The 27,560-nt window shown below is 39.0% G+C and overlaps 4 protein-coding genes across 4 annotated transcripts; all 4 read left to right on the top strand.

Annotated features, from left to right (window-relative positions):
* The first annotated feature begins 186 nt into the window (after positions 1–186).
* Positions 187–3,944, top strand: LOC111239755 (extracellular calcium-sensing receptor-like). The gene is made up of 6 exons (XM_022769660.1): positions 187–380; positions 511–808; positions 950–1,744; positions 1,914–2,141; positions 2,308–2,431; positions 3,031–3,944. Exons 1-6 carry the CDS (start codon positions 349–351, stop codon positions 3,942–3,944), a joined length of 2,391 nt encoding a protein of 796 aa, XP_022625381.1. The 5' UTR covers positions 187–348.
* A 514-nt stretch (positions 3,945–4,458) lies between these two features.
* Positions 4,459–7,623, top strand: LOC111239743 (extracellular calcium-sensing receptor-like). Its single transcript, XM_022769648.1, has 6 exons — positions 4,459–4,607; positions 4,711–4,999; positions 5,192–6,004; positions 6,087–6,314; positions 6,462–6,588; positions 6,704–7,623. The coding sequence occupies exons 2-6, from the start codon at positions 4,745–4,747 to the stop codon at positions 7,621–7,623; spliced, it is 2,343 nt and encodes a 780-aa protein (XP_022625369.1). The 5' UTR covers positions 4,459–4,607; positions 4,711–4,744.
* Positions 7,624–13,367: 5,744 nt separating this feature from the next.
* Positions 13,368–16,338, top strand: LOC111239739 (extracellular calcium-sensing receptor-like). The gene is made up of 5 exons (XM_022769645.1): positions 13,368–13,649; positions 13,835–14,647; positions 14,767–14,994; positions 15,211–15,334; positions 15,425–16,338. The coding sequence occupies exons 1-5, from the start codon at positions 13,395–13,397 to the stop codon at positions 16,336–16,338; spliced, it is 2,334 nt and encodes a 777-aa protein (XP_022625366.1). The 5' UTR covers positions 13,368–13,394.
* A 7,302-nt stretch (positions 16,339–23,640) lies between these two features.
* LOC111239769 (extracellular calcium-sensing receptor-like) lies at positions 23,641–26,795 on the top strand. The gene is made up of 6 exons (XM_022769676.1): positions 23,641–23,774; positions 23,932–24,202; positions 24,315–25,118; positions 25,308–25,538; positions 25,637–25,760; positions 25,882–26,795. Exons 1-6 carry the CDS (start codon positions 23,641–23,643, stop codon positions 26,793–26,795), a joined length of 2,478 nt encoding a protein of 825 aa, XP_022625397.1.
* The last annotated feature ends 765 nt before the right edge of the window (positions 26,796–27,560 follow it).

A 27,560-nucleotide genomic window follows, 5' to 3' on the forward strand; every position in this document is an offset into this window, starting at 1 on the left:
CCCCAACTTCAAGGTCCACAGAGGTGAAATATCACTCATCTGTTGTTTTTTATATGCTGTACCAAAATGTATAAATACCAGTGCAAGCTTTTGATTTACATTAGGGTACATGTGATGCCAGCCTGTGGTTTACTTCTCTCTGACAGTATGATGTCCACACAGCGGTGGTCAGAGCAGGGTTGGGCATTTTTACAGCTGTTGTTGGTGGCGATTTTCTCCCAGGCTGAGGAGTTGGTGTGCAGGCAGAGAGGGGATCCTGAGAACCCTCAGCTGTCGAAGAATGGGAACATTATATTGGGGGGAATCTTCTCTTTCCACAGCAGCTGGAAAGACAGGCAGGATACCTACATGCATGAACCATTGCCACTTGAATGCACCAGGTAAATTTAATGAAATTAAAATGAGAAACATTCCCCATTATGTGCATTAATAACAATGCTTTCATTTATTGTGATATTGTTTCTATTTCTGCTATTACGAGTACAGCTCTTAAAAACTGTAATTTTCAAGTTTGAATTTCAGAGAGTTCCAGTTTGCTCAGGCTATGATTTTTGCCACTGAGGAGATTAATAACAGCACAGACCTACTGCCTGGCATCTCTCTCGGCTACAAAATGTATGATACTTGTGGCTCCATTGCCAGAAGTGTGAGGGTTGCACTGGCCTTGGCCAACGGTAATGAAATTGAATCTGCACCCTCTGATGCACCATGTACCAGACCTGCACAAGTGCAGGCCATTATGGGAGAAACCTCTTCCTCTCCCTGCATGGCAATAGCTACTGTCATCGGACCTTTTCATATCCCAATGGTGGGTAGGTTTGGTGAATAGTTTATATTTGTTAAACATTTGTATTCAGTAATTCTACCAGCTGCTCAGAGAAAATAATGTTGTGTGAATATTTTACGTTTTACATTTTTATCTTGGGAGGTGATTTCTTTTTTCTTTTAGATCAGCCACTTTGCCACCTGTGCTTGTCTCAGTGACAAAACCAAGTACCCATCCTTCCTCAGAACAATACCCAGTGACTACTATCAGAGCAGAGCTCTGGCCCAGTTGGTCAAGCACTTTGGTTGGACTTGGGTTGGAGCCATTAGAACCAATGATGATTATGGTAATAATGGCATGGCTACATTCACAGAAACAGCACAGCAGCTGGGCATCTGTCTGGAGTACTCAGTGTCTTTCTTTAGAACAGATCCATCAAAGAAAATACAAAAGATAATTGACATTATCAAGGCTTCCACCTCCAAGGTGATTGTTGCTTTCCTCTCCCACATGGACATGGATGTGTTAATACATGAGTTGTCCAACTACAACATGACTGGGTACCAGTGGGTAGGTAGTGAGAGCTGGATCTTTGATTCCCAAATTGCAGAAATGGATAAGCATCACATTCTGGATGGTGCCATAGGCCTCTCCATTCCCAAAGCACATGTCAGCGGCATGAGAGAGTTCATACTCGATGTGAAACCACTCAATTCATCTAGTAATGAAATATTTACAGAGTTCTGGGAGACGTTATTCAGCTGTAAGTTCAAGCAGTCAAAGTCATCAGCAGGGAATCAGAGAGAATGTACTGGACATGAGGATCTGACTGGAGTGCATAACAGCTTCACTGATATGTCACTCATGCCTATATTCAACAATGTCTACAAAGGAGTGTATGCTGTGGCCCACGCACTTCATAGTATTCTTGGCTGTAATGAAACATGTAACAACAAGGTGAAGCTAGATCCGTTCATGGTGAGTTCAACACTAAATACTTAAATTCTAGTTTTTACATTAGGTCACAAGAGAATCTGTTCCAATGTTTTTAAAAATGAGTGTTGCAGTCTGTCTATCATGCTGTTGGGCCAACAGGCCTACTAGACGTTTGTCAGATAATTAACCAAATGAATACCCATCTTCTTAGATTTTACAGCGTATAAAAAACATTCAATTCAAAACAAAGGAAGGAGATGAAGTTTACTTCAATAAGTATGGAGACCCAGCAGCAAAGTATGAAATTATAAACTGGCAGCCAACAGAAAATGGCATTGTTAACTTTGTCACAGTTGGTCTTCATGATGCATCTTTACCTGCAGACAAACAGCTGAATCTGCAAAATAAGTCTTTAATTTGGGCACAAAACTCAAAACAGGTAAGTTACTATGTCATCACTGTAATTTAAATTAGAGAATAATTGTATATGTATCATATTTGGTTTCAGTGCTTCAAAATTGATAATAGAGTTTGCAAAGGCAACAACTTGATGAATACCAGTACAGTTTTCATTTACATTTCTCATACTTGTTTTGTGTATGCAGGTGCCTGTGTCAGTTTGCAGTGAGAAATGTCCCGCAGGAACTCGCAAGGTTCTCCAGAAAGGAAAGCCTGTCTGCTGCTATGACTGTATCAGATGTGCAGAGGGAGAAATAAGCAATATTACAGGTCTAGTAATGTTTAGTGTAAGGCTTTGCTACTGAATGTGACGGAAAAGAAAATTCTACACATTGTCATGTTCACATGCTAATTTTAAGAATCGTGTACCCTCTTAAAGTAATATTGCAGTGATGCTCTTTGTAGCTGTATTTGAGCATGCAGTCATCTATTTATTATCTGGTAATCATGTAGTGTCTGTCCTCTATGCATGGACAAGATTCAGCATAAAGACAAAATAAAAAGACAAAAGACAAATGTATTCAACATCTATCAAACATACACATACAAATACAGATATATTCAAATGTATGGAGAGTGAATAGAATTGTATTTATGGTACTAGGAGCTTTAAAATTGTACTTTGGAAAAATACAATACTATTTGTAAAATACACTCTCTAATAAATTAACAAAGTTTCGATTTTATGCTTATGACTGGATCATTGATGATCATGCCATGGAGCTGTCATACAGTTATCCGTCTATCATCCATCAGCACTGCATGTATTGTATAATATGCATAGAATAGGTGTAAAAAATAAATAAGTAACAAGGAAAGAAATAAATCTACTCAGCAAGTCTAATACCTGCTTTAAAATTACTTTTCAGATTCTATCACCTGTGTGCGATGCCACCCAGAGTTCTGGTCAAATGAAAGAAGAGATGCCTGCATAAAGAAAGAAGCAGAGTTTCTAACATATGAAGAAATTATGGGAGCATTGCTCACTGCAGCATCCCTGTTTGGAACATGTATGACTGCTGTTGTGGCATTTGTTTTTTTCAGATACAGGAAAAGTCCTATTGTGAGGGCCAACAACTCTGAGCTGAGCTTCCTGCTGCTCTTCTCCTTGACCCTGTGTTTCCTGTGTTCTCTGACCTTCATCGGCCGGCCCTCTGAGTGGTCCTGCATGCTGCGACACACTGCGTTCGGCATCACCTTTGTCCTCTGTATCTCTTGTATTCTTGGGAAAACTATAGTGGTGTTAATGGCCTTCAGAGCTACACTTCCAGGCAGTAATATAATGAAGTGGTTTGGGCCTGCACAGCAGAGACTCAGTGTTCTGGCTTTCACTCTCATACAGGTTGTTATATGTATCTTGTGGTTAACAATTTCTCCTCCTTTTCCATTGAAGAATTTTAAGGAATTCAAGGACAAAATCATCTTAGAGTGCGCTCTGGGCTCAGCTGTAGGTTTTTGGGCTGTACTTGGTTACATAGGACTTCTGGCCATGTTATGTTTTTTTCTTGCTTTTCTGGCTCGGAAACTGCCTGATAACTTTAATGAAGCCAAGTTTATCACCTTCAGCATGCTGATATTCTGCGCAGTCTGGATCACTTTTATTCCAGCGTATGTCAGCTCTCCTGGGAAGTTCAGTGTTGCTGTAGAAATATTTGCTATTCTGGCCTCTAGTTTTGGACTTCTCATTTGTATTTTTATTCCAAAATGTTACATTATCTTACTGAAGCCAGAGAAGAATACAAAAAAGAATATGATGGGGAAGGTGGCACCAAAATCATTCTGAAAAGCTTAACTAATATGGTGGCAAAGACATTCCAATGCCATTATAATGTTTACATAATAATTTGTTGACCTGACTGTCAAGTAGACACTTACATTCATTTTAATGAAGATTTGTATTGTATCTCTGTAATATGTTCTACTGTTTATCATTTAATTAGGGACATAGCAAATGGAGGTGACAGAATTTTACAGTATCATATCAACCAATATATATAGTATATATATATATATATATATATATATATATACAGTATATATATACTGTATATATATCACACTATTTAACACAGTGTATAACATGTAAACAAGCAATAAAACTTTTGTTTTCATGAACAAAAACATCTTTGGCTACTTGTTTGGTTTAATCTCCCAAGGGTTGAGTTCAACCCCTCCTTGTTGTTGAAGGTGTATAAAGACCTGCCATGAGATTTACAGTGTGTTGGCTTGGCCTGAAGAGCAGAGCTATGCCTTTCTTGAGACTGCTCTTCTCGCTTCTGCTAATAGGGAAGGGAGACTCTGTGTGTCGACTGCAAGGCTCAGTACAACCACCCGAACTGGCCCAGGATGGCGATCTTGTTATTGGAGGCATTTTTTCATTTCGCACAGGGCAGGATTATGTAACTAACACATTTCAGTCAGTTCCAGAAGTACGAAAGTGCAAAAAGTATGTATGTTTTAAATGGTTTATGTGTCTATGTGTATTATGTACTGAATTTGAGACATTAACCCACTGATATATTATTTCACCCTGTCTGTCACCACTCCAGCTTCAACTTAAGAGAATTCAAATTTGCTCAAACAATGATCTTTGCCATAAATGAGATCAACAATTATCCTGAAATGCTGCCTAATGTTAAACTTGGCTACAAGATTTATGATAACTGTGGAACTATGGACATACTGAGAGCGGCACTGGCATTGGTGAGTGGACTAAAGGGAGAAGTCAGAGATGACAACTGCACTAAAGCTGAGACAGTACAAGCCATCTTGGGACATTCAGGATCAAGACCAACTATTGCATTTGAACAGGTTGTTGGAAGGTTTCATATACCTGTGGTAAGTAAAAGAAGAAAAGCAAATAAAGTTAGTGTAAGGTGTTATTTATTATTGGGTTGACCTCATATACTTACAGTATATTACTCTGTTCAGAAAAATCATTACTATTGGATGAATTTAAAGGTGATTATGCTTGACTGTTCAATGTATGCTGTGTCTCTGCCAGTCAGATGTTTGTATATTTCATTGCAGATTAGCCATTTTGCCACCTGTGCCTGTCTGAGCAACAAGAAAGAGTATCCCACATTCTTCAGAACGATTCCCAGTGACTACTACCAGAGCAGAGCCTTGGCAAAGCTGGTCAGGCACTTTGGTTGGACCTGGATTGGGGCTATAGCTGTAAATAATAAATACGGCCTCAATGGCGTAGCTGCATTTGTCCAAGGTGCACAAGAAAATGGAGTGTGCATTGAGTATTCTGAAGCATTTTCATCATCAGATCCACCTGATAGACTACAGAGAATAATAGAGATCATTAAGCATGGCACCTCCAAAGTTATCATGGCTTTTATGTCTCACAGAGAAATTAAGTTGCTCTCAACAGCACTGTACAAACAGAATGTTACAGGACTGCAGTGGGTTGGCAGTGATGCCTGGATCACAGATCACTCTCTGACTGACAGCGAGGGACACAGCATCCTGGTGGGTTCACTAGGCTTCACTGTCAGCCGGGCTCAGATCCCCGGGCTGGAGGAGCACCTGAGGGAGCTTCTCCCCTCACAGTTCCCTGACAGTCAGTTTGTCAGAGATTTCTGGGAAAACACGTTCGACTGCTCTCTGAATGAAACTGCAAACACACAAAGAAAGCCATGCAGCGGCTTTGAGAGCTTACAAAATGTTGAATCACAGTTCACTGATGTGTCTGAGCTGAGATTCACTAACAATGTGTACAAGTCAGTTTATGCAGTGGCTCATGCTCTTGACAACCTGATCAAATGTGAGGATGGTAAAGGGCCCTTTTCAACCGGGGGCTGTGCTGATATCAAACACATTCAACCATGGCAGGTGAGGAACCATCAGTCAAGTGTGACAGTGAGTGTGACAAGCAGGAATCTGTCATTTAATCTCTGTACAACTTCCTAACTAGGTTCTGCAATATCTCAGCACTGTGAATTTCACCACTGGGGAAGGGGAGAGAGTTTATTTTGACAAAAATGGAGACTCACCAGCAAGATATGAACTTGTTAATTTACAAATGACCAACAAAGGAACAATGGATGGAATAACAGTTGGCATTTATGATGCCTCTTTTCCAGAGAGTCGTCAGTTTATAATGAATAAAATCCCAGTTGTCTGGGGAAATGGGCTGACTGAGGTAAGGCAGAGACCGAAGTTTAGACTTAACTGTTCACTGATTTATTGAAAACTGCTTAATGTGAATGTTGGGTTTTATATTTCTGATGTGTATTAAACTTTACATATAGTACAAATTGCATACGAATTGTGTTTATGAATTATGTAGGAGGTGCCTGTGTCAGTCTGCAGTGAGAGCTGTTTGCAAGGAACTCATAAGGTCCTCCAGAAAGGAAGGCCAGTCTGCTGTTATGATTGCATACCCTGTCCAGCAGGCGAGATCAGTAATTTAACAGGTAAATAGACAGAATGCCAGTATTTAGTCTGCTGTTTGAAAACAGAAAACCAGTGCAGTGCAGTTTAACATCCATTTAATAATCACATTTCTCTATATTGTTTTTCATTTTGCAGATTCAATACACTGTATGAAATGTCCACCTGAATACTGGTCCAACAGCCAAAGAGATGCCTGCATCCCCAAAGCAATAGAATTCTTGGTGTATGATGAAATCCTGGGGATGCTTTTAGCATTATTTTCATTGCTGGGAGTTTTTGTGACTATGATCACAACACTAGTCTTCTACTGCCACAAAGAAACCCCACTAGTACGAGCCAACAACTCTGAGCTGAGCTTCCTGCTGCTCTTCTCCTTGACCCTGTGTTTCCTGTGTTCTCTGACCTTCATTGGCCGGCCCTCTGAGTGGTCCTGCATGCTGCGACACGCTGCGTTCGGCATCACCTTTGTCCTCTGTATCTCTTGTGTTCTGGGGAAAACTATAGTGGTGTTAATGGCCTTCAGGGCTACACTTCCAGGCAGTAATGTAATGAAGTGGTTTGGGCCTGCACAGCAGAGACTCAGCGTTGTGGCTTTCACTCTCATACAGGTTTTGATTTGTATTCTTTGGCTGACAATTAGCCCGCCATTTCCCTTCAAAAATCTGTTGCTCTATCAGGATAGAATTATCTTAGAATGTGATCTTGGCTCAGCTGTAGGCTTCTGGGCTGTGTTGGGGTATATAGGACTCCTGGCTGTGCTATGCTTCGTCCTTGCTTTTCTGGCTCGGAAGCTGCCTGATAATTTCAATGAAGCCAAATTCATCACCTTCAGCATGTTGATATTCTGTGCAGTCTGGATCACCTTCATCCCAGCGTATGTCAGCTCTCCTGGGAAGTTCACTGTGGCTGTGGAGATATTTGCTATTCTGGCCTCCAGCTATGGGCTGCTCTTCTGCATTTTTCTGCCAAAATGCTTTATAATTCTGTTTAGGCCTGAGCAGAACACTAAGAAACACATAATGGGAAAGACATCTAATAATGATATACATTATTAAGCATTCTTAGTTCATTTTTAAAGTAATTCTTTCTCTATTGCTGCAGTGTTCTTCCTGTGACCAAATCTGTGCTATTATTATTTGTTTTGTTGAATAAATCTTTAAACATATTCAAATGGTTCTGTTATTATTCAGACATTTATACTGCATCTAAAGTAAGAAAGTCAGAAATTCTGAGAAAATTGTTCATATATAGCCTACATATTCGACACTATAACAATCAGTAAAATAATTCCCTATATCATGAAAGTGATATAGAAAGCCACCAGCACTAACAGCAGCAATATATATTTTATGTTAGTTTTTTCTGTAGTTGCAGCAGTAGCATCAGCAGTTTGGTATAATAAAAGAAGCCAGACAAATTCTGGAACTACTATGCAAGTAGCATTTTCAGTTGGAGATAGTTCAGCTGTTGGATCTGGACTCATGCTTAATATTACAGCCTGCTAACAGTGCAATTTTATTTAACCAATGAAAACCTTATACCTACCAGTGCAAACAAATTATGAAGAAACTTGTATTGCCTTCAAAGGAGGCAAAAAGAGAAGTTCGTGTTTGTGAGCACTCACAGCACATTTCATATCAGTTGCCTGAGATTTGACTTAATTTCTTGTTTGAAACCTTTGGCAATTTTGAAGAGCCAAAATCATCAAAATCAACAGTATTGACAGTATTACAAGAAAAAGAATTGTGTTTTTAAGGCAAGCACATCAATGGTAAGCCAAAATGTACTTATTGCAGCACCCCCTAGAAGTCCAAATTTGATTGACTGCAATGGATGAATGTTTTCAAAAGTTTGACATTTGACAACATTTGTGAGACTTGGTCTGAAGATCATCACTGCCCACTTTGGTAAAAAATTTGTCTGAGGATTAGCAAAAATGCACGTTTACATAAAATCCAATATGGCAGAAATTGACATAATAAGGTTCACTGAACCCGGCTTGATCCAAGGAATCCAGTGGTATCTCCTTTTTGAAAATACGGTTCAAAAGTTACATGGGTGAGCACGCCTGCCGCCTGCCACCTGTTGGTGGTGCTAAAGGGCTTGAGGCACAGACATGAAACTTGGTGGAAGGCATGAGGGGAGTGTCCTAGTGTGCCAAATTTAAAAAGTTTTTACCATACAGTTCTAGGGGCTACCATAAACTGCCATAGACCTTGGCATAAGACCAAAAATTAGATGAAGAAGAAAAGATAGAAACACACCTGGTGCCTATGCACAAAATCAAGGGCCTTAAAACCTCAACTTTTTGTTGAAAAAAAGTTATGTGTTGGGGCACCATGGTGGCTCACCTGGTAGAGTGCATAATATTTAGGCTCAGTCTTTACCGCAGCGCCCTGGGTTCAATTCTAACTCAGGCCTTTTGCTGCATGTCATTCCCTTGCTCTTCCCTAACTTTACTGTCTCTCTCTCACTGTCTCTATTGCAATAAAGCCAAAAATAGAGAAATAAAAAAGTCTTGGACCTTCAGCCACCCCTTCGAAGGATGTGGCCCCTTATTTGGGACACAGCTAGTGTGTCCGCACTGAGATTTGTGAACGTATTACAAAGAATAATTTCATGCAGAAACCGTTGTCAGCTTTACAGCTTGCTTTTGTCTGCCAATTCTTAAAACTTACTTTTGCATATTTCAGCAGTCTCCTGATTTGCCATACATAACCTCTCATCACCTGTGACCAAAATTGCCAAAATATCACTGATATTTGTGTGTCAGCCATTTTGTGATATCTTGCAGCTTATTATTGTACCTGCCCATTATCGACATCCATAACTGCAATTTTCAGTTTTCTCAAACATCCAAAGGGAATCTGAAAAGTTAAACAATAGCAGATAGAGGGGAAGTGAAGGGAAAGAAAATGAGTACAAGCTTCATGTTCTTTTTATTTCTTAAAGATGATGAAAAGTTGTGCATGTTGGGCTTAATAATAACTCAAGGTATGGGTTGGTGATTTTGAATATGATGCAAGGTGTAACCGGTAGGTTAGGTCCTCCCCGCCACTGGGGGTTGCTGTGTAATCACTGCAGCATCCCAGCTCCTTCCAGTCCTACACCTGCAGCAAGTTCCCCAATTAGCAGCACATAAATACTGGTGGTAGCACTAACCATTCAGATCTTTTTGCTGCTGTTCCTGGTTTGGTGCCATTACACTTGCTGGAACCAACAAATGCTGTCTGTGCCCCCATGGTTGCCACATCATATGCATTGATTGGGTATCATACAGCCAAGGTGATTGCCACTGCTGCTTTGTACTTGTTGAAACTCACTTGAATTTTTAATTTATTTTATTGAGTTTTAAGCACTGGGTTTTCTTCAGTGATTTTAGTCTATTTATGTTTTTCATATATCTGTAATTTGTTTATATTTTGGTCTAGTGGTGGGGGTTATTTTATATATTTCGTGATTGTTTTAAAATAATTTGATTCATACAGAAGTGGTTTAGCGCTAACCTTTAAAGGGTGGCCTTGTGATTTTATTTATTTATTTGCTTGTGTGCTTTTATATTTTATGATTTGTTTGTTGTGCAGTAGTCTAACGCCAACCTAGTAGTGCAACCCCTTTTGTATGTTTCCGTTTTAGTCCAGCTCTCCACCTCCCTATTGATTTTTTTATAGTTCTTTTCTCAGTTCAGTTTTTGAACTATTCTAAAATCACTGAAGTCTATATATTGACCAATCTTCAGTTTGATGTTATTTTATTGTCACTGTATTGTGTTAAACATTGCATCGCTGAAGGAAATTAAATGTAAAAAAAACTTTCTATCTCAAAACTAAGTCTCTGTTAAATCTTTTGTGAAACTTACTTGTGTGGTCAAAGTAGAGTTCAATAATACTGTGTATTCCCTGGGTGGAACTCCCAGGGTGGCGTTGTCGGGTTTGTGTTTAATTTAGCTCGAGTTTTAGCCAAGACCTGATCAGGTTACAAAGGTAACCAGTGGTTAGTGTGCAGGTTTTACCATAATCTAATACCACCTTTAGCTGTGTTACCAAAACTGATGACAAATGTCAGCCACTAAAATATCATCCCATTCAGAACAAATATTTATGAAGAATTGTTTGACAACTGTGTAACTGAGAGACTTTATGTTAGCACTTGTAAAATATAGTTCTGATAAGGGTCACAAAAGCACAAGGCCTGCAGTCAACACCCAGATTTCCCCTGGCAGTCATATTGAAAAATATTTGTGCTGACAATGTTTCTCTCAAGTTCAGATAGTTAAACTACACAATGATGCAACACAACGGAAAAGGTTACATGTTTACACAAAAACAACACTGACACTGACAGAACAAGATAGATAAGTCCCCATCTGTTGTGCACATGACTTTATTACCCAGTGGCTTGACTCCAGTGGGAAAACTGGCACAGGGCCCCTTAAGGCAGACACAACAGATTGTTTCAACAGGAACAACAGGTGGCATGTTGCTTCAAGCTGAAAAAAACAGGGTCTTTACTAATCAACACCTTTGTCACAACATGTAAATGTTAAATTTAAATCAATTAAGGGTTTGTTTTGATCTCTCTCTACCTTCCTCGTTATTTTTTTTCTTAGCTCTAACCCCAGGTCGACTGTACCATGCCGCTGATTGCCTTATTAGCAATCTAAACTAATGTTGTAACTTCAAATGTTTGACAAAGTATAATTAAAAACAGGGTGAAAATTCATTAAAATGTAAGCACTATTATATAATATGATAGCTATTGTTTCTGATTATTCTTCAGTTGGACAGCCAGCTCCTGTCCGGTGTTCTTCAGTGTGTGTGTTAGTATCCAGTTGCTGTCCATAAAGACTTAGTTCCAAACATTACGCAATATTATAAAGTGCAAATCAAATAATTTCATAGCCCCAACAAATGCATCACACCATGTATCCTGTTTTTTCTGATTGCTCAGATACAGTGTGCCAGGCCTACATGACACCACATAAGGAACACTCGGCCATTTTTTGTTTTGGATTCAATTTAGATTTTTCATTGATCACAAACAAGAAATAACTAAACTACTGAGTGTTATACTTTTTTTTGCTTTCAACCTTTATTAATTCAGGGTAGTTTCAGTCAGAGACAACTTCTCTTTTCATGATAAAATTACAATTACGACATACACATTACAAACACTCAGAAATGGAAGCAGCCCAGTACAACCACAGTCTGATCTGCTTGCCATGGACATTAGTCTTGCTCAAGGGCACCACATTGATGGAGGGTTAAATCTGTGTGGCACTTTTTCCACCCTGATTTAATCCTACTTGTCACAAGTTTGCTTCTCTACCCTTCAGGCCATCACTGCCCTCATCTTGACATACTTCTGAAACTCTCATGAAGACCATACCCACAAAACTTTTGAAAATGTTGAAATAATGTTTGATATGCATCTAGATCTGGGTTGACTTCAGAACACAAACATTGATATAATCACGGTGGACAGTAGATGTGTTCCATGTATGATTTTGTTTTTCATTCAAATGATTTCAATTTTTCCATGAGAAACTAATAAAAAAATACAATATAAAGAAATCATGACCTAACTTTCTTTGAAATTGAAATATCCTGCTGAGGTATTGTAACAACCAATAGAAAACATGACCTCCTGTCACAGAGGGAAAAATGGATTTCAGCTGTAGTTACTGATAACAAATATTGTTCAACTCACTGCATCCCATATATTTTAATTGACAAATATGTGGGATCCCTTGTTAGGGACCAAGCAGTGAGGCAAAAAGAACACAGGAATTGCTGTTGAAAAACCAGGAGTTGTATTTACCCGAACATTACAAAACAAGAGTATAATAATTAGGCCTATAAAAAAGGTCAACAAAACATAACTATACTCAAGGTAACCACTAAACAACATGTTAACTGAACAAACTGACCCAACACAATGAGACATGAGGGAACATGTATAGTGGCTTGGCCAAACCAAAATGGACTCCAACTATAACTTAACACTAAGCAAAGCTAACTTAACCCAAAATCCCCCCATGATGTTTGGGTGTGGTTGACTGCAAATAAAAATAACCTGTATTAATAACTAATAGAGGTGAATAAGGATTTAAATGATATTACCTTGTGTGGTTGTTCCCTTGTGTGACTGTGGCCATCACATTCCCATAAAAATATAAAAAAGAAAAAATGTAAACATTAAAACATATCTGTTTGAGTTTTGAATACAAAACTAATACCTTAGATAGTCTAAAGTAACAACAAAGAAATAAGACACATAAAAAGAAATATATTCTGTGAGTATGCCCACTGTATTCGATAACTGTACACGCCACACCTCTTTTTCTTTTTCCGTGGGGTAATTAAACTCCCTAAAACAGCAGGTCCATGGATGTGAGTGTGGACATGAACTAGATTAAACATGCATATGCAGGGTATAAAGAGTGCAATGGGTGACAGAGTTCACAAGGCCAGCCTGCAGAGCGTAGCAATGCCATTGCTGAAGCTGGTCCTCCTGCTTCTTCTGATCAGGAGGGTGACTCCTGTGTGCCGGCTGCAGGGAACGGCACAACAACCTGAGCTGAGCAAGGCTGGAGACTTCATCTTAGGTGGCATTTTCACCTTTCGCACAGGGTACAGAGGCAGGGTGCCCACGTTTCAATCATTACCCAATCCTCCAACATGCCTGCAGTAAGTATGTGATTATTTGGTTTTACTTTGATTTTGTTCTATTATGTACTTTTTTTTTATAATTTGTGCAAATTAATTAATTTCGTATGCTTTTTTTTTCTAGCATCAATGTAAGAGAATTCAAATTTGCACAGACCATGATCTTTGCAATTGAGGAAATAAATCAAAATCCTGCAATTCTCACAAACCACAAGCTTGGCTACAAGATATACAATTCCTGTGGAATGACAAACATTATGAAATCTGCTATAGATTTAGCCACTGGGCAGAGGGAGATCGTAGACGAGAAGAACTGTACAAAGGCTGATACTGCCCAAGCTGTACTAGGCCACTCTGGCTCCGCACCCACGATGGCATTTGCTCGGATTATAGGAAGATTTCAGATACCAGTGGTGAGTATTTTACTTTTGTTCCACGTTTACATAAGTAGTCCACATAAGTATTTTTCTATTTGACTTCAAAGAGATTCTCTATTAACTTGTCTAATAATATAGTAATAATTACTTAATTTGGGCTATTTCTTGACGATTAATGTGTAATAAACAAATATCTGTTTTGTTAAACTTCTTTGCCACAGCTCAGCCACTTTGCAACCTGTGCATGCCTGAGTGACAGAGAGGAGTTTCCATCCTTCTTCCGAACCATTCCCAGTGATCTCCACCAGAGCAGAGCCTTGGCCAAGCTGGTCAAGCTCTTTGGCTGGACCTGGGTTGGGGCAATAAGTAATAAAAATGACTATGGCATCAATGGGATCGCCACGTTTATACAAGCTGCACTGGACGAGGGAGTGTGCATTGAGTATTACCAGGCATTTGAGCAAACAGGTCCTCTTCGTGAGTTAACAAAAGTAGTTGAAACTGTGAAGTACTCCACTTCTAAAGTCATTGTGGCCTTCATGTCCCACAGAGAGGTTAATGTTCTGGCGACTGAGTTGTACAGACAGAACGTTACAGGACTGCAGTGGGTCGGCAGTGATGCCTGGATCACAGATCACTCTCTGACTGACAGCGAGGGACACAGGATCCTGGTGGGCTCCCTGGGCTTCGCTGTCAGCCGAGCTCACATCCCAGGGCTGGAGGAGCACCTGAGGCTGCTCCACCCCTCGCAGTTCCCTGACAGTCCGTTTGTCAGAGATTTCTGGGAGGACACATTCGACTGCTCTCTGAGTGACACCAGGGACGCACAAAGAAAGTCATGCAGCGGCTTTGAGAGCTTACAGGATGCAAAATCGTATTTTACAGATGTTTCAGAGCTGAGATTCACAAACAATGTGTACAAGTCAGTTTATGCAGTGGCTCATGCTCTCCACAATCTGGTCACGTGTGAAGAGAAGAAGGGCCCTTTTTATAATGGGAGCTGTGCTGATACCAAACACATTCAACCATGGCAGGTGAGATATTTAAAGAAAAAAAGGGGGTTTATGTCCCATAAAACTCAGTTGTAAATTTAAACTGCACAAGATTACAAAGAAAAAAGGCGATCTGCTTTCCTCTCTCCTCTTCTCTATAGGTGCTACATTATTTACAGAATGTCAACTTCGCAACAAATCAGGGGGAGAGAGTGACTTTTGATCAGAATGGAGATTCACCTGCAAGATATGAACTCATAAATTTACAACATGTAACTTCAGGGACAATGCAAGTTGCCACAGTCGGTGTCTTTGATGCCACTCTGCCCCGTGAGCGTCAATTTATAATGAATGGCATGAAAATAGTTTGGGGTGGAGAAGGCCATACGGTACATGTTCACATTGCTTTGTTCTCACATTTTTGGGTTGTCAGTCACAATGCCATACTGCATAATATTTCATAATCTACTGGAATAAAATGTGAGGGAAAAATAATTTCTGTTTATGACTCTAAATGAAATTTAATTGACATATGAACACCAGTAAAATGAAAAACTGTACACACTGTAGGTCACATACAACTCCTTCACATATTCATGCAGCAGGTGCCTGTGTCAGTGTGCAGTGAGAGTTGCCCCCCAGGAAAACGCAAAGCCCTGCAGAAAGGGAAACCTGTTTGCTGTTATGACTGCATACCGTGTGCAGACGGAGAAATCAGCAACATCACAGGTTTGATTTAGAAAAACATACATTTTGCATGTTAAAGTACAAAAAATTACCAAAAGATCTAATCACCTTCATTGTCTTTTTCCAAAACAGACTCTATGGAGTGCCTCAAATGTCCCATTGATTATTGGCCAAATACCAGAGGAGACACATGCATCTTGAAGGAAGTTGAATTTCTGTCCTATGCAGAGATCATGGGGATCATTTTAACATTCTTTTGTTTGATGGGAGCAGTTTTGACAACCATGATAGCATTAGTGTTCTTCCACTTCCGGGAAACTCCTATTGTCAGGGCCAACAACTCTGAGCTGAGCTTCCTGCTGCTCTTCTCCTTGACCTTGTGTTTCCTGTGTTCTCTGACCTTCATCGGCCGGCCCTCTGAGTGGTCCTGCATGCTGCGACACACTGCGTTCGGCATCACCTTTGTCCTCTGTATCTCTTGTATTCTTGGGAAAACTATAGTGGTGTTGATGGCTTTCAGAGCTACACTTCCAGGCAGTAATATGATGAAGTGGTTTGGGCCTGCACAGCAGAGACTCAGCGTTCTGGCTTTCACTCTCATACAGGTTTTAATTTGTATACTTTGGCTGACTATCAATCCTCCATTCCCCTTCAAAAATATGAGCCACTATAAGGAGAAGATTATACTTGAGTGTGCTTTAGGCTCAGCTGTAGGCTTCTGGGCTGTGTTGGGATACATAGGGCTCTTAGCTATGTTATGTTTTGTGTTCGCTTTTCTGGCTCGAAAGCTGCCTGACAATTTCAATGAAGCTAAATTTATCACCTTCAGCATGTTGATATTCTGTGCAGTCTGGATCACCTTTATCCCAGCATATGTCAGCTCTCCTGGGAAGTTCACTGTGGCTGTGGAGATATTTGCTATTCTGGCCTCCAGCTATGGAACGCTGTTTTGTATTTTTTTGCCCAAATGTTATGTTATTTTACTGAGACCAGAACGAAATACCAAAAAGCATGTAATGAGCAAAACAAAAGAGATTCAATATTAACTTTACATTTATATGATTCCTTTCCCTTTAAATGTTCCCTATTTTTTGTATTAGTTATTAAATACCCTGTGTCTATTAAAGTTCTGAAGTGATGTTTTGTTTCCATTATGTCAAGGATCCTACCACTCTGAAATACTATAATACCCCATATTAAAAATGTTGTATATTATATGTATTCAATAATAAATGTTTGATCTCAATTTGCATTGCATATTTATTTGAGAATTCCTGGACTGTTTCTATCCTTATTAAATCAGTTTGTCAGGAAAATAAAGTTTTCTGTATCTTTTGACTGTCTTACTTTGGCTAATTTCTGCCGCCATACCTCTTAGCATTTGTTCTATCTTCCATTAGCTACTTCTGATATGATGATGCACCATGCCACAAAGTAAAAGTCATTTCAAACTGGCTTCATGACCATGACAATGACTTCAGTGAACTTGGCCTCCCCATTCACCAGATTTGAATCCAGTACAAACACCTTTGGGATGCGGTAGAATGGGAGATTGGCGACGTGAATGTGCGGCTGACCAATCTGCAGAAACGATGTGATGCAGTCATGTCAACATGGCACAGAATCTCTAAGGAAAGTTTCAAACAAGCTGTGAAATCAATTCAGTGAAGAACTGAGGCTGTTTTGGAAGCAAAGGGAGGCCAACGTGTTCACAGAGGGTATATGCCTGGTGATTACTGTATTTTTGACATATACTACATGACTTACATGACAGTAAAATACATGATTTCTTTCAAAGTTATTCAATACTTATATGCACTGAACAGTTATACACACGCACTCACTATTTAGTGCTGGTTTACGGAATCAGCTGTACAAACCTAAAGGCCTTAATAAGCCATGTAAACAGTAATAATTGATAATCATTTGGAAACGGGGCTCATGGGTATTCTTGTCAGATTTATTCTGCATGCTTGACATCCTTCAGGTCTTACACAAACAAAAAAATTTGCATGGACCTCTGAGAATGGCCCACTAAGTTGCCTCCTACACCTGGGAAGTATAAAACACATCCTTCCAAGAAACGTGACCGTGCCAAAGGCGAAGCTCTGAGATGACAACAGTCACATTTGTCTTCTTAACACTGTTCACTTGGATGGTGTCCTCTGGCTCATGGCTCAGCCGGGACCAGTGTACTGAGCTCAGTCAGTATGGGCATGATGCAGAGACTAAGGGCTTCAGCTCAAATGCATCATATAAAAATGCTATTATTCATGACAAAACAAAACTGACACTGACACGTGAAAGGTGAGTGAATTGTTTGTAAATTATGGTGTTTTCCCTTTTCCCTATTTCCTCCACTTGAATGTTGCTCATTAACTTGCCTTTTTTTTGTCAAGGATACCCCCAGTGTGGTTTACCACAGATTCAGCAGCAATTAGCTTGTAATTTAATGATTTCCTCAGCAGGGACCCTGCCTGAATTACATGGGGGCCTAAACACCATATTGATAGACCCCTCAAAAGACAATTAGACGATCTCTTGAGGAGCTTTTATGAGGCCATTGCAATTTGAAGTCATCTTACTGTAATTATAGGCAAAATATCAGTCGCACCGCTGGGTTCTTATACTTTTCATGTTGCATTGTTAGATTTGAAGACGTTGTTTTACCAGCATTTCACATTGAAATGTCAGTTTAGCTTATGTACAGCTTATAATGGTGAGCAGTTGGGAAAAACTACATTGTGTGACAATAATCCGGTGTTATGAATATGTCATAGTTTGCTTAATAATGTAATCATGCACTGGTATTTGTAACTTTTTTTCTGTCCTGTTTAGATCTTATGAAATGCATGTAGCCTCAGAGAGGATTTTCATGCAGGATAGGATCAGAGACTGTATTCTCTTTCCTTGTGTGCCTTTGAACTTAATGTTCTTTAATGGTTGTGTGGACCCTTTTGAAAGCATGAAGGAGACTGTGAATGGAGAGGAGCAAAACAAGCATGTCTGCAAATGTAAAATTCAGCAGTTGCTGGTGCATTTCTGCTTCAAGACCAGCTGTAGGCCTAATCTACTTACAACACAGGTGAGCAGTAGTCATAGTCACCATGCATGTGAAACTGAATCTGAATCAAGTGCAGTGCACTCAGCAATTTTTGCCTTTTTTGTGTGGAAAATGTATTTCTGTTAATGCCAATTTATTATGAAATGTATTAATGAGTTCATGTGTTTGTCGGTAAATTTCTTCATACAGATGAAGACTGGTAATCACAGCACATATTTGAACTACAGAAGTATCTGTCCTTCATCTGTTCTCCTGAAATCTGCAGCACACTGCTCTCACGTCATTGTTCTAGTGGACCGCTGGGAAACAATGGATTGTATCTGCATCTGTAAGATACACAACCTTAAGGTTGAACTTCTGCAAGGTGTTTTGTACAGAGAAGTTGATCCTGCATTTCCAGAATCCCTTATCTTCATACTGTCTGAGAGCCAAGTGAGTCTGATGTCCTTTGAAGAGCCAAGAGAAGCTTACATTAGGCGCACAATGCACTATGGATAAAATCTTCACTGTATTAAATACTTTGACATAATTATATTAATATATTATGATGTAGTACATCTGTTGGAAATTCACTTGAGAACCCCTTTACAGATAAAACAACAAGGTAGGAATGTCTATTTGGCTAATGCTAATTTTTATATCATCAGATGCCATCAAAGTACTATGCAAAACAGCGTCCAAGAGAAGCATTTCCAACACAAGCAGGTAACATAAAAAAGCAACACAGATGTGTCCTTCAGTACAAAAAGAGCGTACTTAAACTTTTTTTTCCTGCTGATGGCATCAAATTCACTGTCTACACAGGCGGGGTGGAGAGTGTGCAGCCTGACACCAGAAGATGGGCTGGAAGATTTTTTCTGGCAGCGGTGCTACTGCTTGGAATCTACATGACGAGAATAAAAATATCACAGCACAACGTAAGACCTGCTCATGACAGTAACTCCACGATGGTGATGTTGTTTACCCTGACATTGCAATGCTTTTCACCATTACTCACCGTGCACCAGACCTCTGATTGGTCCCACATTGCTGTCGGGATCTCTTGTGTGGTCTACCTCTCTTGTGCTCTGGGTAGAACTGTACATGTGTTACTTGCCTGCAGGGCTGCTCATACTGTCATGAAGCTGTTTCATCCGACATATCAGCAATTTAGGGTTCTGCCTTTTACCGTGTTGTTTCTCTGGCTGACTTTCAGTCCTCCTTTACCAAATAAGAACGCGAAACACTGGTTTGAAGACATACTTGTTGAGGGTAGTGTGGGATCATCACTAAGATCTTGGGCTGTGTTAGGGCACATAGATCTACTGGCTGCTTTGTACTTTCTGTTTGTCTCACTTCCTGCTTTGCTACAATCCATCCTGACTAAAGTAAATGTTTTGAGCGTCCTCTTACATGTGCAAATGGTAACTTCACTGCAGAATTCAAGGGTACCAACAAAGTATGTACTGGTTATCAAGATCAACAGGTTAATTTAAAGTTACCTTTCAAGCATCTTTCTTTACCATCAAAGCTGTCATACCATATGCATATTTGAATATGAAGTGAAAAAATGTTGATTGAAAAAAAATCTAAAATGTAATCCGTCAATGTCACCCCCACCCCCCTTTTTTTTGTTCCTTGTGATATTAAACATCTAAGCTCCCTGCTTTAATAACCCATTTTCTTTAAATTTCTTTAGAAGTCCTTATCAAATATAACAGTTGTATGCAAGTAAATACATAAAAGACAAATGAAATAGGAAACAGAAATATAAATGTGTACCAGTCCCATTAACATCCTCAGCGGCTGAGGTGATGGTACTCTTTATGAATAATTTATTAATTTTTTCTGACACAAAATAGCAGGCACTGATTGAAGTTCATGACAGTTTGATACAGGATGTAATAAGCATCTGTAGCTATGTTTTCATCAGCTCTGCTACATGTTTACACATATTATGCCTGCAAAGAACACTTGTACAAAGTTCTTTATAAGATTATTAAAATTTTTGTTAAATAAATGTCTCCTGTGTGTTCATTTAGGGTCATCTCTTATCATGGTGTGGTAATGTAAAACTTGACAGTAAGCACGCTGTGGGTGACTACATTAAAATATGTGAAAGTGAAATTTCAAATTCAATTCAAATGTTTGGAAATTCATATAGAATTCTTATATCCCACTAAAACGTTAAATCAATGTACACCAGACCCAATTAAACTATGTAAATAAATAAAAAAGAAGATAGTCACTTCTAGGCTCCCCTATAATGCTGAGAATTAACTTTTTATCATGCAAAGGAAAGCTGTTCCACAGTGCTTCTTTGTTCGACATTATGGTTGCAGGAAATTAGATTTGTGACAACTTTGTTTGTTACAAATGTTTAAAAGCCTTATTAAAACTATTTAGTACTATATGATTGTTTTTTTTTCTGTGATTAATTACAATCCCTTAATAAAATGATCTTTTACAAGTTGTAAATTTGAACTTTAATGATTAAGTTTAAAAAACTGATTCAGATTGAATGTGTAGATCAATTCTGTTTTATTCTCTATGACATCAAACAATGAGTAAGTGTCTGCATAGATGAGTTGATGTGTCTTTCAGTTGCATTACACCTTACAATGCATTCTCTCTTGTAGCTTAAATATTTATAAGTGATTGAAGTTAAACAATTGAATTTTCTGTTCTGTTTATGTGCATTAATTAAATCAGCCCCCTTTAATTAGGACAAACATGGGACCAATTAATTAAGTGTAAAGCAGTTGCTGCTGTTATATCTCTGTGTTTGACACACTAGCTGCATGATGATAAAAGTGAACCATATTTAAATTAGAGCACTTACAAATTAGAAATTATAATGAAGAGGAGGAAAATGAATGGAATAGATAAAAAATGAGAAATAAAAGCCTTGGCCTTAGATTAGGCAAATTTTTAAATTGTTTTTTCAACCATTTTAAAATTTAAATAATAGAAAATGAATAATTAATTATAACACTTAATTATGTTTTTATTTAATTGTAATTTACCACTGCAGACCCCATGCATGCTGACAACAAACCTATGAAAAGGAGCTGTTTGTCATCATAAGATATGATGGCTGTTTTGGTGGTTGTTATATTTACAAGCGGAACAGATTCATCCTGTGTTTCAAGTTTATTGGTTAACTTTTACAATGAATCAACCCTGTAGTAGCTAATGTCTTTGTGAAGCTTATAATGAGACAGACTGAAAGGTTTGGACAAAGTTTGATGTATTAAACTACATGAACACAACAACAACAAAGACAAAATGGTTCAGTGGACTAGTAGAGTGGATGTGTTATTAACATATGAAAAGCAGATAGGTACATTAGAATCACTACAGTGTATGTGAAATAACAAATCAAGTGTGACCAGGACACAAGGCAATCATGGATTCACTGTAGTTGCTTATACAATGTCGTGTCAATGGAAAGTCGTGTATTGTTAGTTGCAGAATTCTTATTTAAGTACCACATCTTACTCATTATAGATCATTTCTTCCAGCAGTTATGTGTCTGTCTTGTTGGAATGTCTTTTTATCAGCTAGTCATAGCAATGAAAGTGATTACCTACAATTATCTACCCTAAAAGTGAAGCATGACCAATAGCAATATTCTTGTGAATATTATGTATTGCATGATAATGATAATGCATGAGACTTGCTCTTGAATCGGGTTTCAAGACCTATTTTACATCAAGAGATGCAGGGAAACTTTGGAAGACTCACATACTTGTGGCAGCTGTGAGTGTGTCATCCAGTGATCAAAGGATTGGCTAATCAATCCCCGGCGATCACAAGCTGCTTTGTCTAAGTCTCCCTGAACAAGACACTTAACGATTAGGTCAGCTCCTTGCATTGTAGCTTCCTGCCAATGGTGCGTGAGAGTGTGTGTAAAATGGGTGAATGAGAGCAGCCTTGTCCATTGTTTAAAGGTACCCAGTGGAGTTTTGTCACAAACAAACAAAAGTTATGTTTACATTCAGTGTTAATCACCAAAAGACATTGTGTGTATCCCTGAGTTCTGATAAACTTCATAAATGCATTTACTTCCAAATAAAAACATGTGCAAAGCTGATTTTCCTTGAAAGCTTGCAGTGTTAATTAGCTTGCAGTCTTCTTCCCTGCTTTACTGGCCAGTGGAATAGATCAATGTGTGTCCTCATGCACGAGACAAATGAAACAGACCCCGTGCTATAAGACTTCAAAACCAACCCTGTGTCGTAGCAACAGTATATATGTTTTGAAGGAAACACACTGCTGACTAGATCACGTTTGACATAATGAATAAATGTTGATAAATAATGTCTTTTGGCAAGCTGCAAATATGTAGATGAATGTATAAAATATTAACTGACAGCGTATTATTTTCTGGCAAAAGTACAGTACAGCATGCACTGGGGGAAGACAGCATTATTAAACATTTTTAGTAATGTTTAGGCACTCACAGCACATGGTTAAGTTTAGAGATAGATTGCGGTCTTTAATGCAAAAAAAGTCTGTAGTGACTTTGTTAATGTTTAACCAAAGCCACACACTTACCCTAAGCTTATCCAAAGTGGTTTGTTGCCTAAACTTAATGATAGAATGACAAACCTTGTGTCTGGTGTGACAGTCCAACACACTGTAGGTCTGTCATCCACCATAACCATCTCCTGGTGACTCCACCCCAGTTTAACAATGGGAACCAAAAGTCCAAGATCACTTTCCCATTCAGTTGAATCTAGCCAACAATTTTGTCTGTCATCACAACATAACTGGGAAAACTATTTAGTATATATACAAGGTATTTTTAGAGTGTACCTTTAATCATCAGAGATTGAGACTGAAAACATGTTTTAATTTTACCTCAGTTTAATGAGGTAAAATAATAATATGAATAAAGTAGTTTTTAGGAATAATAACCACAAAATGACTTCCTTGAGTGACTGTAAAGTCTAACAGTTATTGTACAATGCAGCATGTCTCCAAAATGCATTCAATACTTTAGTAGCCTAAAAGTGTGTTGAAAAGTGAAATCAAGCCTTCTGTCTTCCACGTGTCAATCAGCAGGATCAATTTCTTAGAAGTGCAGCAACGTAGAAGAAAAACAAAATAATCTTCAGAGAATTGGGAGTATGCTCACATTGGCTGGTGATGTTTTTCTAATGGCAAAAAAAAGCAATAAAAGTCAGCTCCCAGGTCGGAGTTGCTTTAGTATAGGGTGGAGTAGCTTGTGATGGGTTGGATCACTATTATCTTACTCACTCTGGTGGCAGGGATAAAGTCAGAAAACAAAACATGCAAAATGATCGGGCAGACAGGGTTCATGGAATTTTCTAAAGACGGTGATCTTATTATAGGAGGAGTTTTCTCTATGACTAGTACACGCAAATTGGTTGATAATGGCTACCAGGCACTTCCATATGCATACTGCAAAAAGTAAGTGAATATGCTTAGAATATGTAAAAACTTTATAAACTTATATTATAGGAAAGTAGCATGTTTTATGTGTGTTATCTGATGTGTTGCAAAATGATTAGCTGTAATGACTTATTTATTAGTCAGCACATGAATCAACACTTAACACTGTTTGCAGGTGGAATGACAGGGAATTGAAGTTTGCCAGGACAGTGATCTTTACTGTGGAGGAGATCAACAGAGATGCTAAGCTTCTTCCCGGAGTCAGACTGGGCTATAAGCTGTACAATGGCTGTGGGAGTGAAAACCTGATTCGAGCAGCTGTAGAAGCTGTAAATGGAGAGCCTTCAAATGGCTGCAGTGGTCAGATACAGGCTCTCTTGGGCCATTCATCCTCTGGAGTGAGTGAGGACATAAATATCATACTAAGCTCACTATCCATTCCACAGGTTAGAAGACACGATTGGGAAATAACTGGAAACTGTAACAAGATTTATTCATATTTCCATCCTTGGAAAATATACTGCCTTGTTGTGTTTAACATGCTCTCTTTCTTTGAAGGTGAGCTACCTCTCTACCTGTGCTTGTTTGAGTGACAAAAGACTATACCCCACATTCTTCAGAACTGTGCCAAGTGACCGCTTCCAAATCATCGGTCTGGTGCAGCTTATGAAATACTTTGACTGGCGCTGGGTGGGGATTATTCATTCTGAAGGCTTGTACTCAGAGGAGGGTACAAATGAGTTTGTTAAGGAAGCAAAGAAAGAGGGCATATGTGTTGAATACAGATTGCCTTACTCAAAGACATCTCAAATCCGGTTGGATACTATTGTGGAGACACTGAGGGAGTCCTCGTCAAAGGTGGTCCTGCTGTTTGTGTCCTTGTCTTACACCAAATCGTTCTTGTCAAAAATAGAGAGTTACAACATAACTGGAAAACAGTGGGTTGGCAGTGAGTCTTGGATCACACAAGCAGACCTGGCCTCTGATGAGAGGAAGAATATTTTACAGGGGGCAATCGGATTTGCTCTCCCTCAGGCATCCATACCAGGTCTTCGTGAGTTCTTACTCAGCTTGAAACCGTCTGATGAACCACAGAGTGATGTAATTAAAGCTTTCTGGGAGAAGTTCTTTGACTGCAGCTTCTCTCCATCAAATACCTCTACCATGTGTACTGGCACAGAAGATCTCCAGACGGTCTCCAGTGACTACACAGACGTGACATATTTCAGGGCTGAGAATAATGTGTACAAAGCTGTATACTTGGTGGCATATGCCCTTCATGCACTGTTGCAATGTCGAAATGGCTCAAATCCCATCACAGGAAAATCCTGTGTGACCAGGAATGACGTTCGGCCTGATCTAGTAAGTTCTGTTTTTTCTGAACAGGGATAGAATACTTATTGTTTGACATTTCTATTCTTGGCAGCTGATGCAAAAAGTAAAATGGTAGGCATTCATTTATGGTACCATTTAAATACTAAATATAATGATTGCTTCTCTTTTGCTTGCACGTTGTATGTATGCTATGATGTTCTGATTGTCTCTTTATAGGTGTTGGAGTACATTAAGTATGTGAATTTCACAACACAGAATGGGGCAAAGGTTTTCTTTGATGAAAATGGTGACTCGGTTGCCCAGTATGACTTGGTAAACTGGCAGATGAAAGAAGATGGCTCTGTCAAGATTGTAAATATTGGTCAATATGATACTTCTGTTCCAGAGGGGGAAAAATTCAAACTAAAAGAAAACACCGAAATAGTTTGGGGAGGAAACAGCATTCAGGTGAAGTGAATGTCATTTCAATTAACTTAACTTTCACAGCTGAATTACAGTCTTTTACATTATTGAGTTTTTTTACATGTTGTGTTTTGCCTAATCAGGTGCCAAGATCTGTCTGCAGAGAACCGTGCCCGCCGGGGACTCGAAAGGCGATAAACAAGCGTAAGCCTGTGTGCTGCTTCGACTGCTTTGAATGCCCCGAGGGAACAATTAGTAATCAGACAAGTGAGTGGAATTCATTCATGTGCATTGGAGTAAGGAAAAATTAAGAGCATGACAGAACGAAAAAAAATATTTTTTCATTTTGATTTCATCTGATTTTTGTATTTTTGTATAATTTCAACAGATTCTCCAGAATGTTTCGTCTGTCCACCTGAATTTTGGCCAAATGAAAAGAAAGACCAGTGTTTTCCAAAACCTACTGAATACCTTTCCTACAAAGAGATCATGGGGGCACTTTTAACTGGATTTGGCTGTGTTGGCATTTTTTTATCTCTCCTGACCTCAATAATCTTTTTGACCCATAAAGAGACACCCATTGTAAAAGCCAACAACTCTGAGCTGAGCTTCCTGCTGCTCTTCTCTTTAAAACTGTGTTTCCTGTGTTCTCTGACCTTCATCGGCCGGCCCTCTGAGTGGTCCTGCATGCTGCGACACACTGCATTCGGCATCACCTTTGTCCTCTGTATCTCTTGTGTTCTGGGGAAAACTATAGTGGTGTTAATGGCCTTCAGAGCTACACTTCCAGGCAGTAATGTGATGAAGTGGTTTGGGCCTGCACAGCAGAGACTCAGTGTTCTCACTTTCACCCTCATCCAGGTTGTGATTTGTATACTTTGGCTGACTATCAACCCTCCATTCCCAAAGATGAACATGAAGTACTATAAAGAAAAGATCATCTTAGAGTGTGCCCTGGGCTCAGCTGTTGGATTCTGGGCTGTGCTTGGTTATATCGGACTTCTTGCTTTCTTATGTTTTATACTTGCTTTTCTTGCCAGGAAGTTGCCAGACAGCTTCAATGAAGCCAAGCTGATCACCTTCAGCATGTTGATATTCTGTGCAGTCTGGATCACATTCATCCCAGCGTATGTCAGCTCTCCTGGGAAGTTCACTGTGGCTGTGGAGATATTTGCTATTCTGGCTTCAAGTTTTGGTTTGTTGGCATGTATTTTTTTCCCTAAATGCTATATTATAATCTTCAGGCCAGAACAAAACTCAAAAAAACATTTGATGGGAAAAATACCACCAAGAAATCTTTAATATATAACTCAAAAGTGTCCCCCGAAGCAAATGTCCCAGGCGTGACCACAAATAAAGCAACTTTACTGTGCGGTCTGACAGATGTTGTAGATGCACAAGCCACCTGTTGTGATGTGCTGAATAAAGTGAATCCATTGAATCAGGTCTTGTCCATTTTTATTAAAAACATTCTATAAAGTATAAGCAGTACATGAGGTTTACTTTGAATGAGTTCATTATATTTATGTTGGACATAACATTGTGTTTATGAAGGCACATGATCATTACAAACACATTCAACAGAAATCTTCATACCTGCAATAGTTTATTGAGGCTTCCACAGTGTAGAACAGGCAACATAATACTGTAAAGAAGAAACAACAGCTGCTGTTAAAATATCCTTTAGAAAGGTAGCATAAATAAACTCAGTGGCTCCTAAAAGATGTGTTTTTAAGATTGTACATAGACGTAGACATTACCTTTCCCATTGAGTGCAGCATCCATAAGGTACCTCACTCAATATTGTTTCTGTATTCGTCTTTACAGAGTTGCCCCCTCATTACCATGGACTTCAACAAGATTGCCGTGTAATCTTATCACCACTCATGGTCACACATTTGAGTTAAACTTTTTCTGGATGTTTTTTTCTGGATTTATGCGTTGATGTTGCCATTAAATCTTTTCACAATTTTATGTTATTGACTAACATAATCAAAGACAACAGGGGTGAGGTGATTTATATTTTTAATCACTGTTTCACAAGGTGTCTGAATTAATCTTCTCATA

This window comes from Seriola dumerili, unplaced genomic scaffold (assembly GCF_002260705.1).
Source record: "Seriola dumerili isolate Sdu_G_001 unplaced genomic scaffold, Sdu_1.0 BDQW01004273.1, whole genome shotgun sequence".
Classification (NCBI taxonomy): Eukaryota; Metazoa; Chordata; class Actinopteri; order Carangiformes; family Carangidae; genus Seriola; species Seriola dumerili.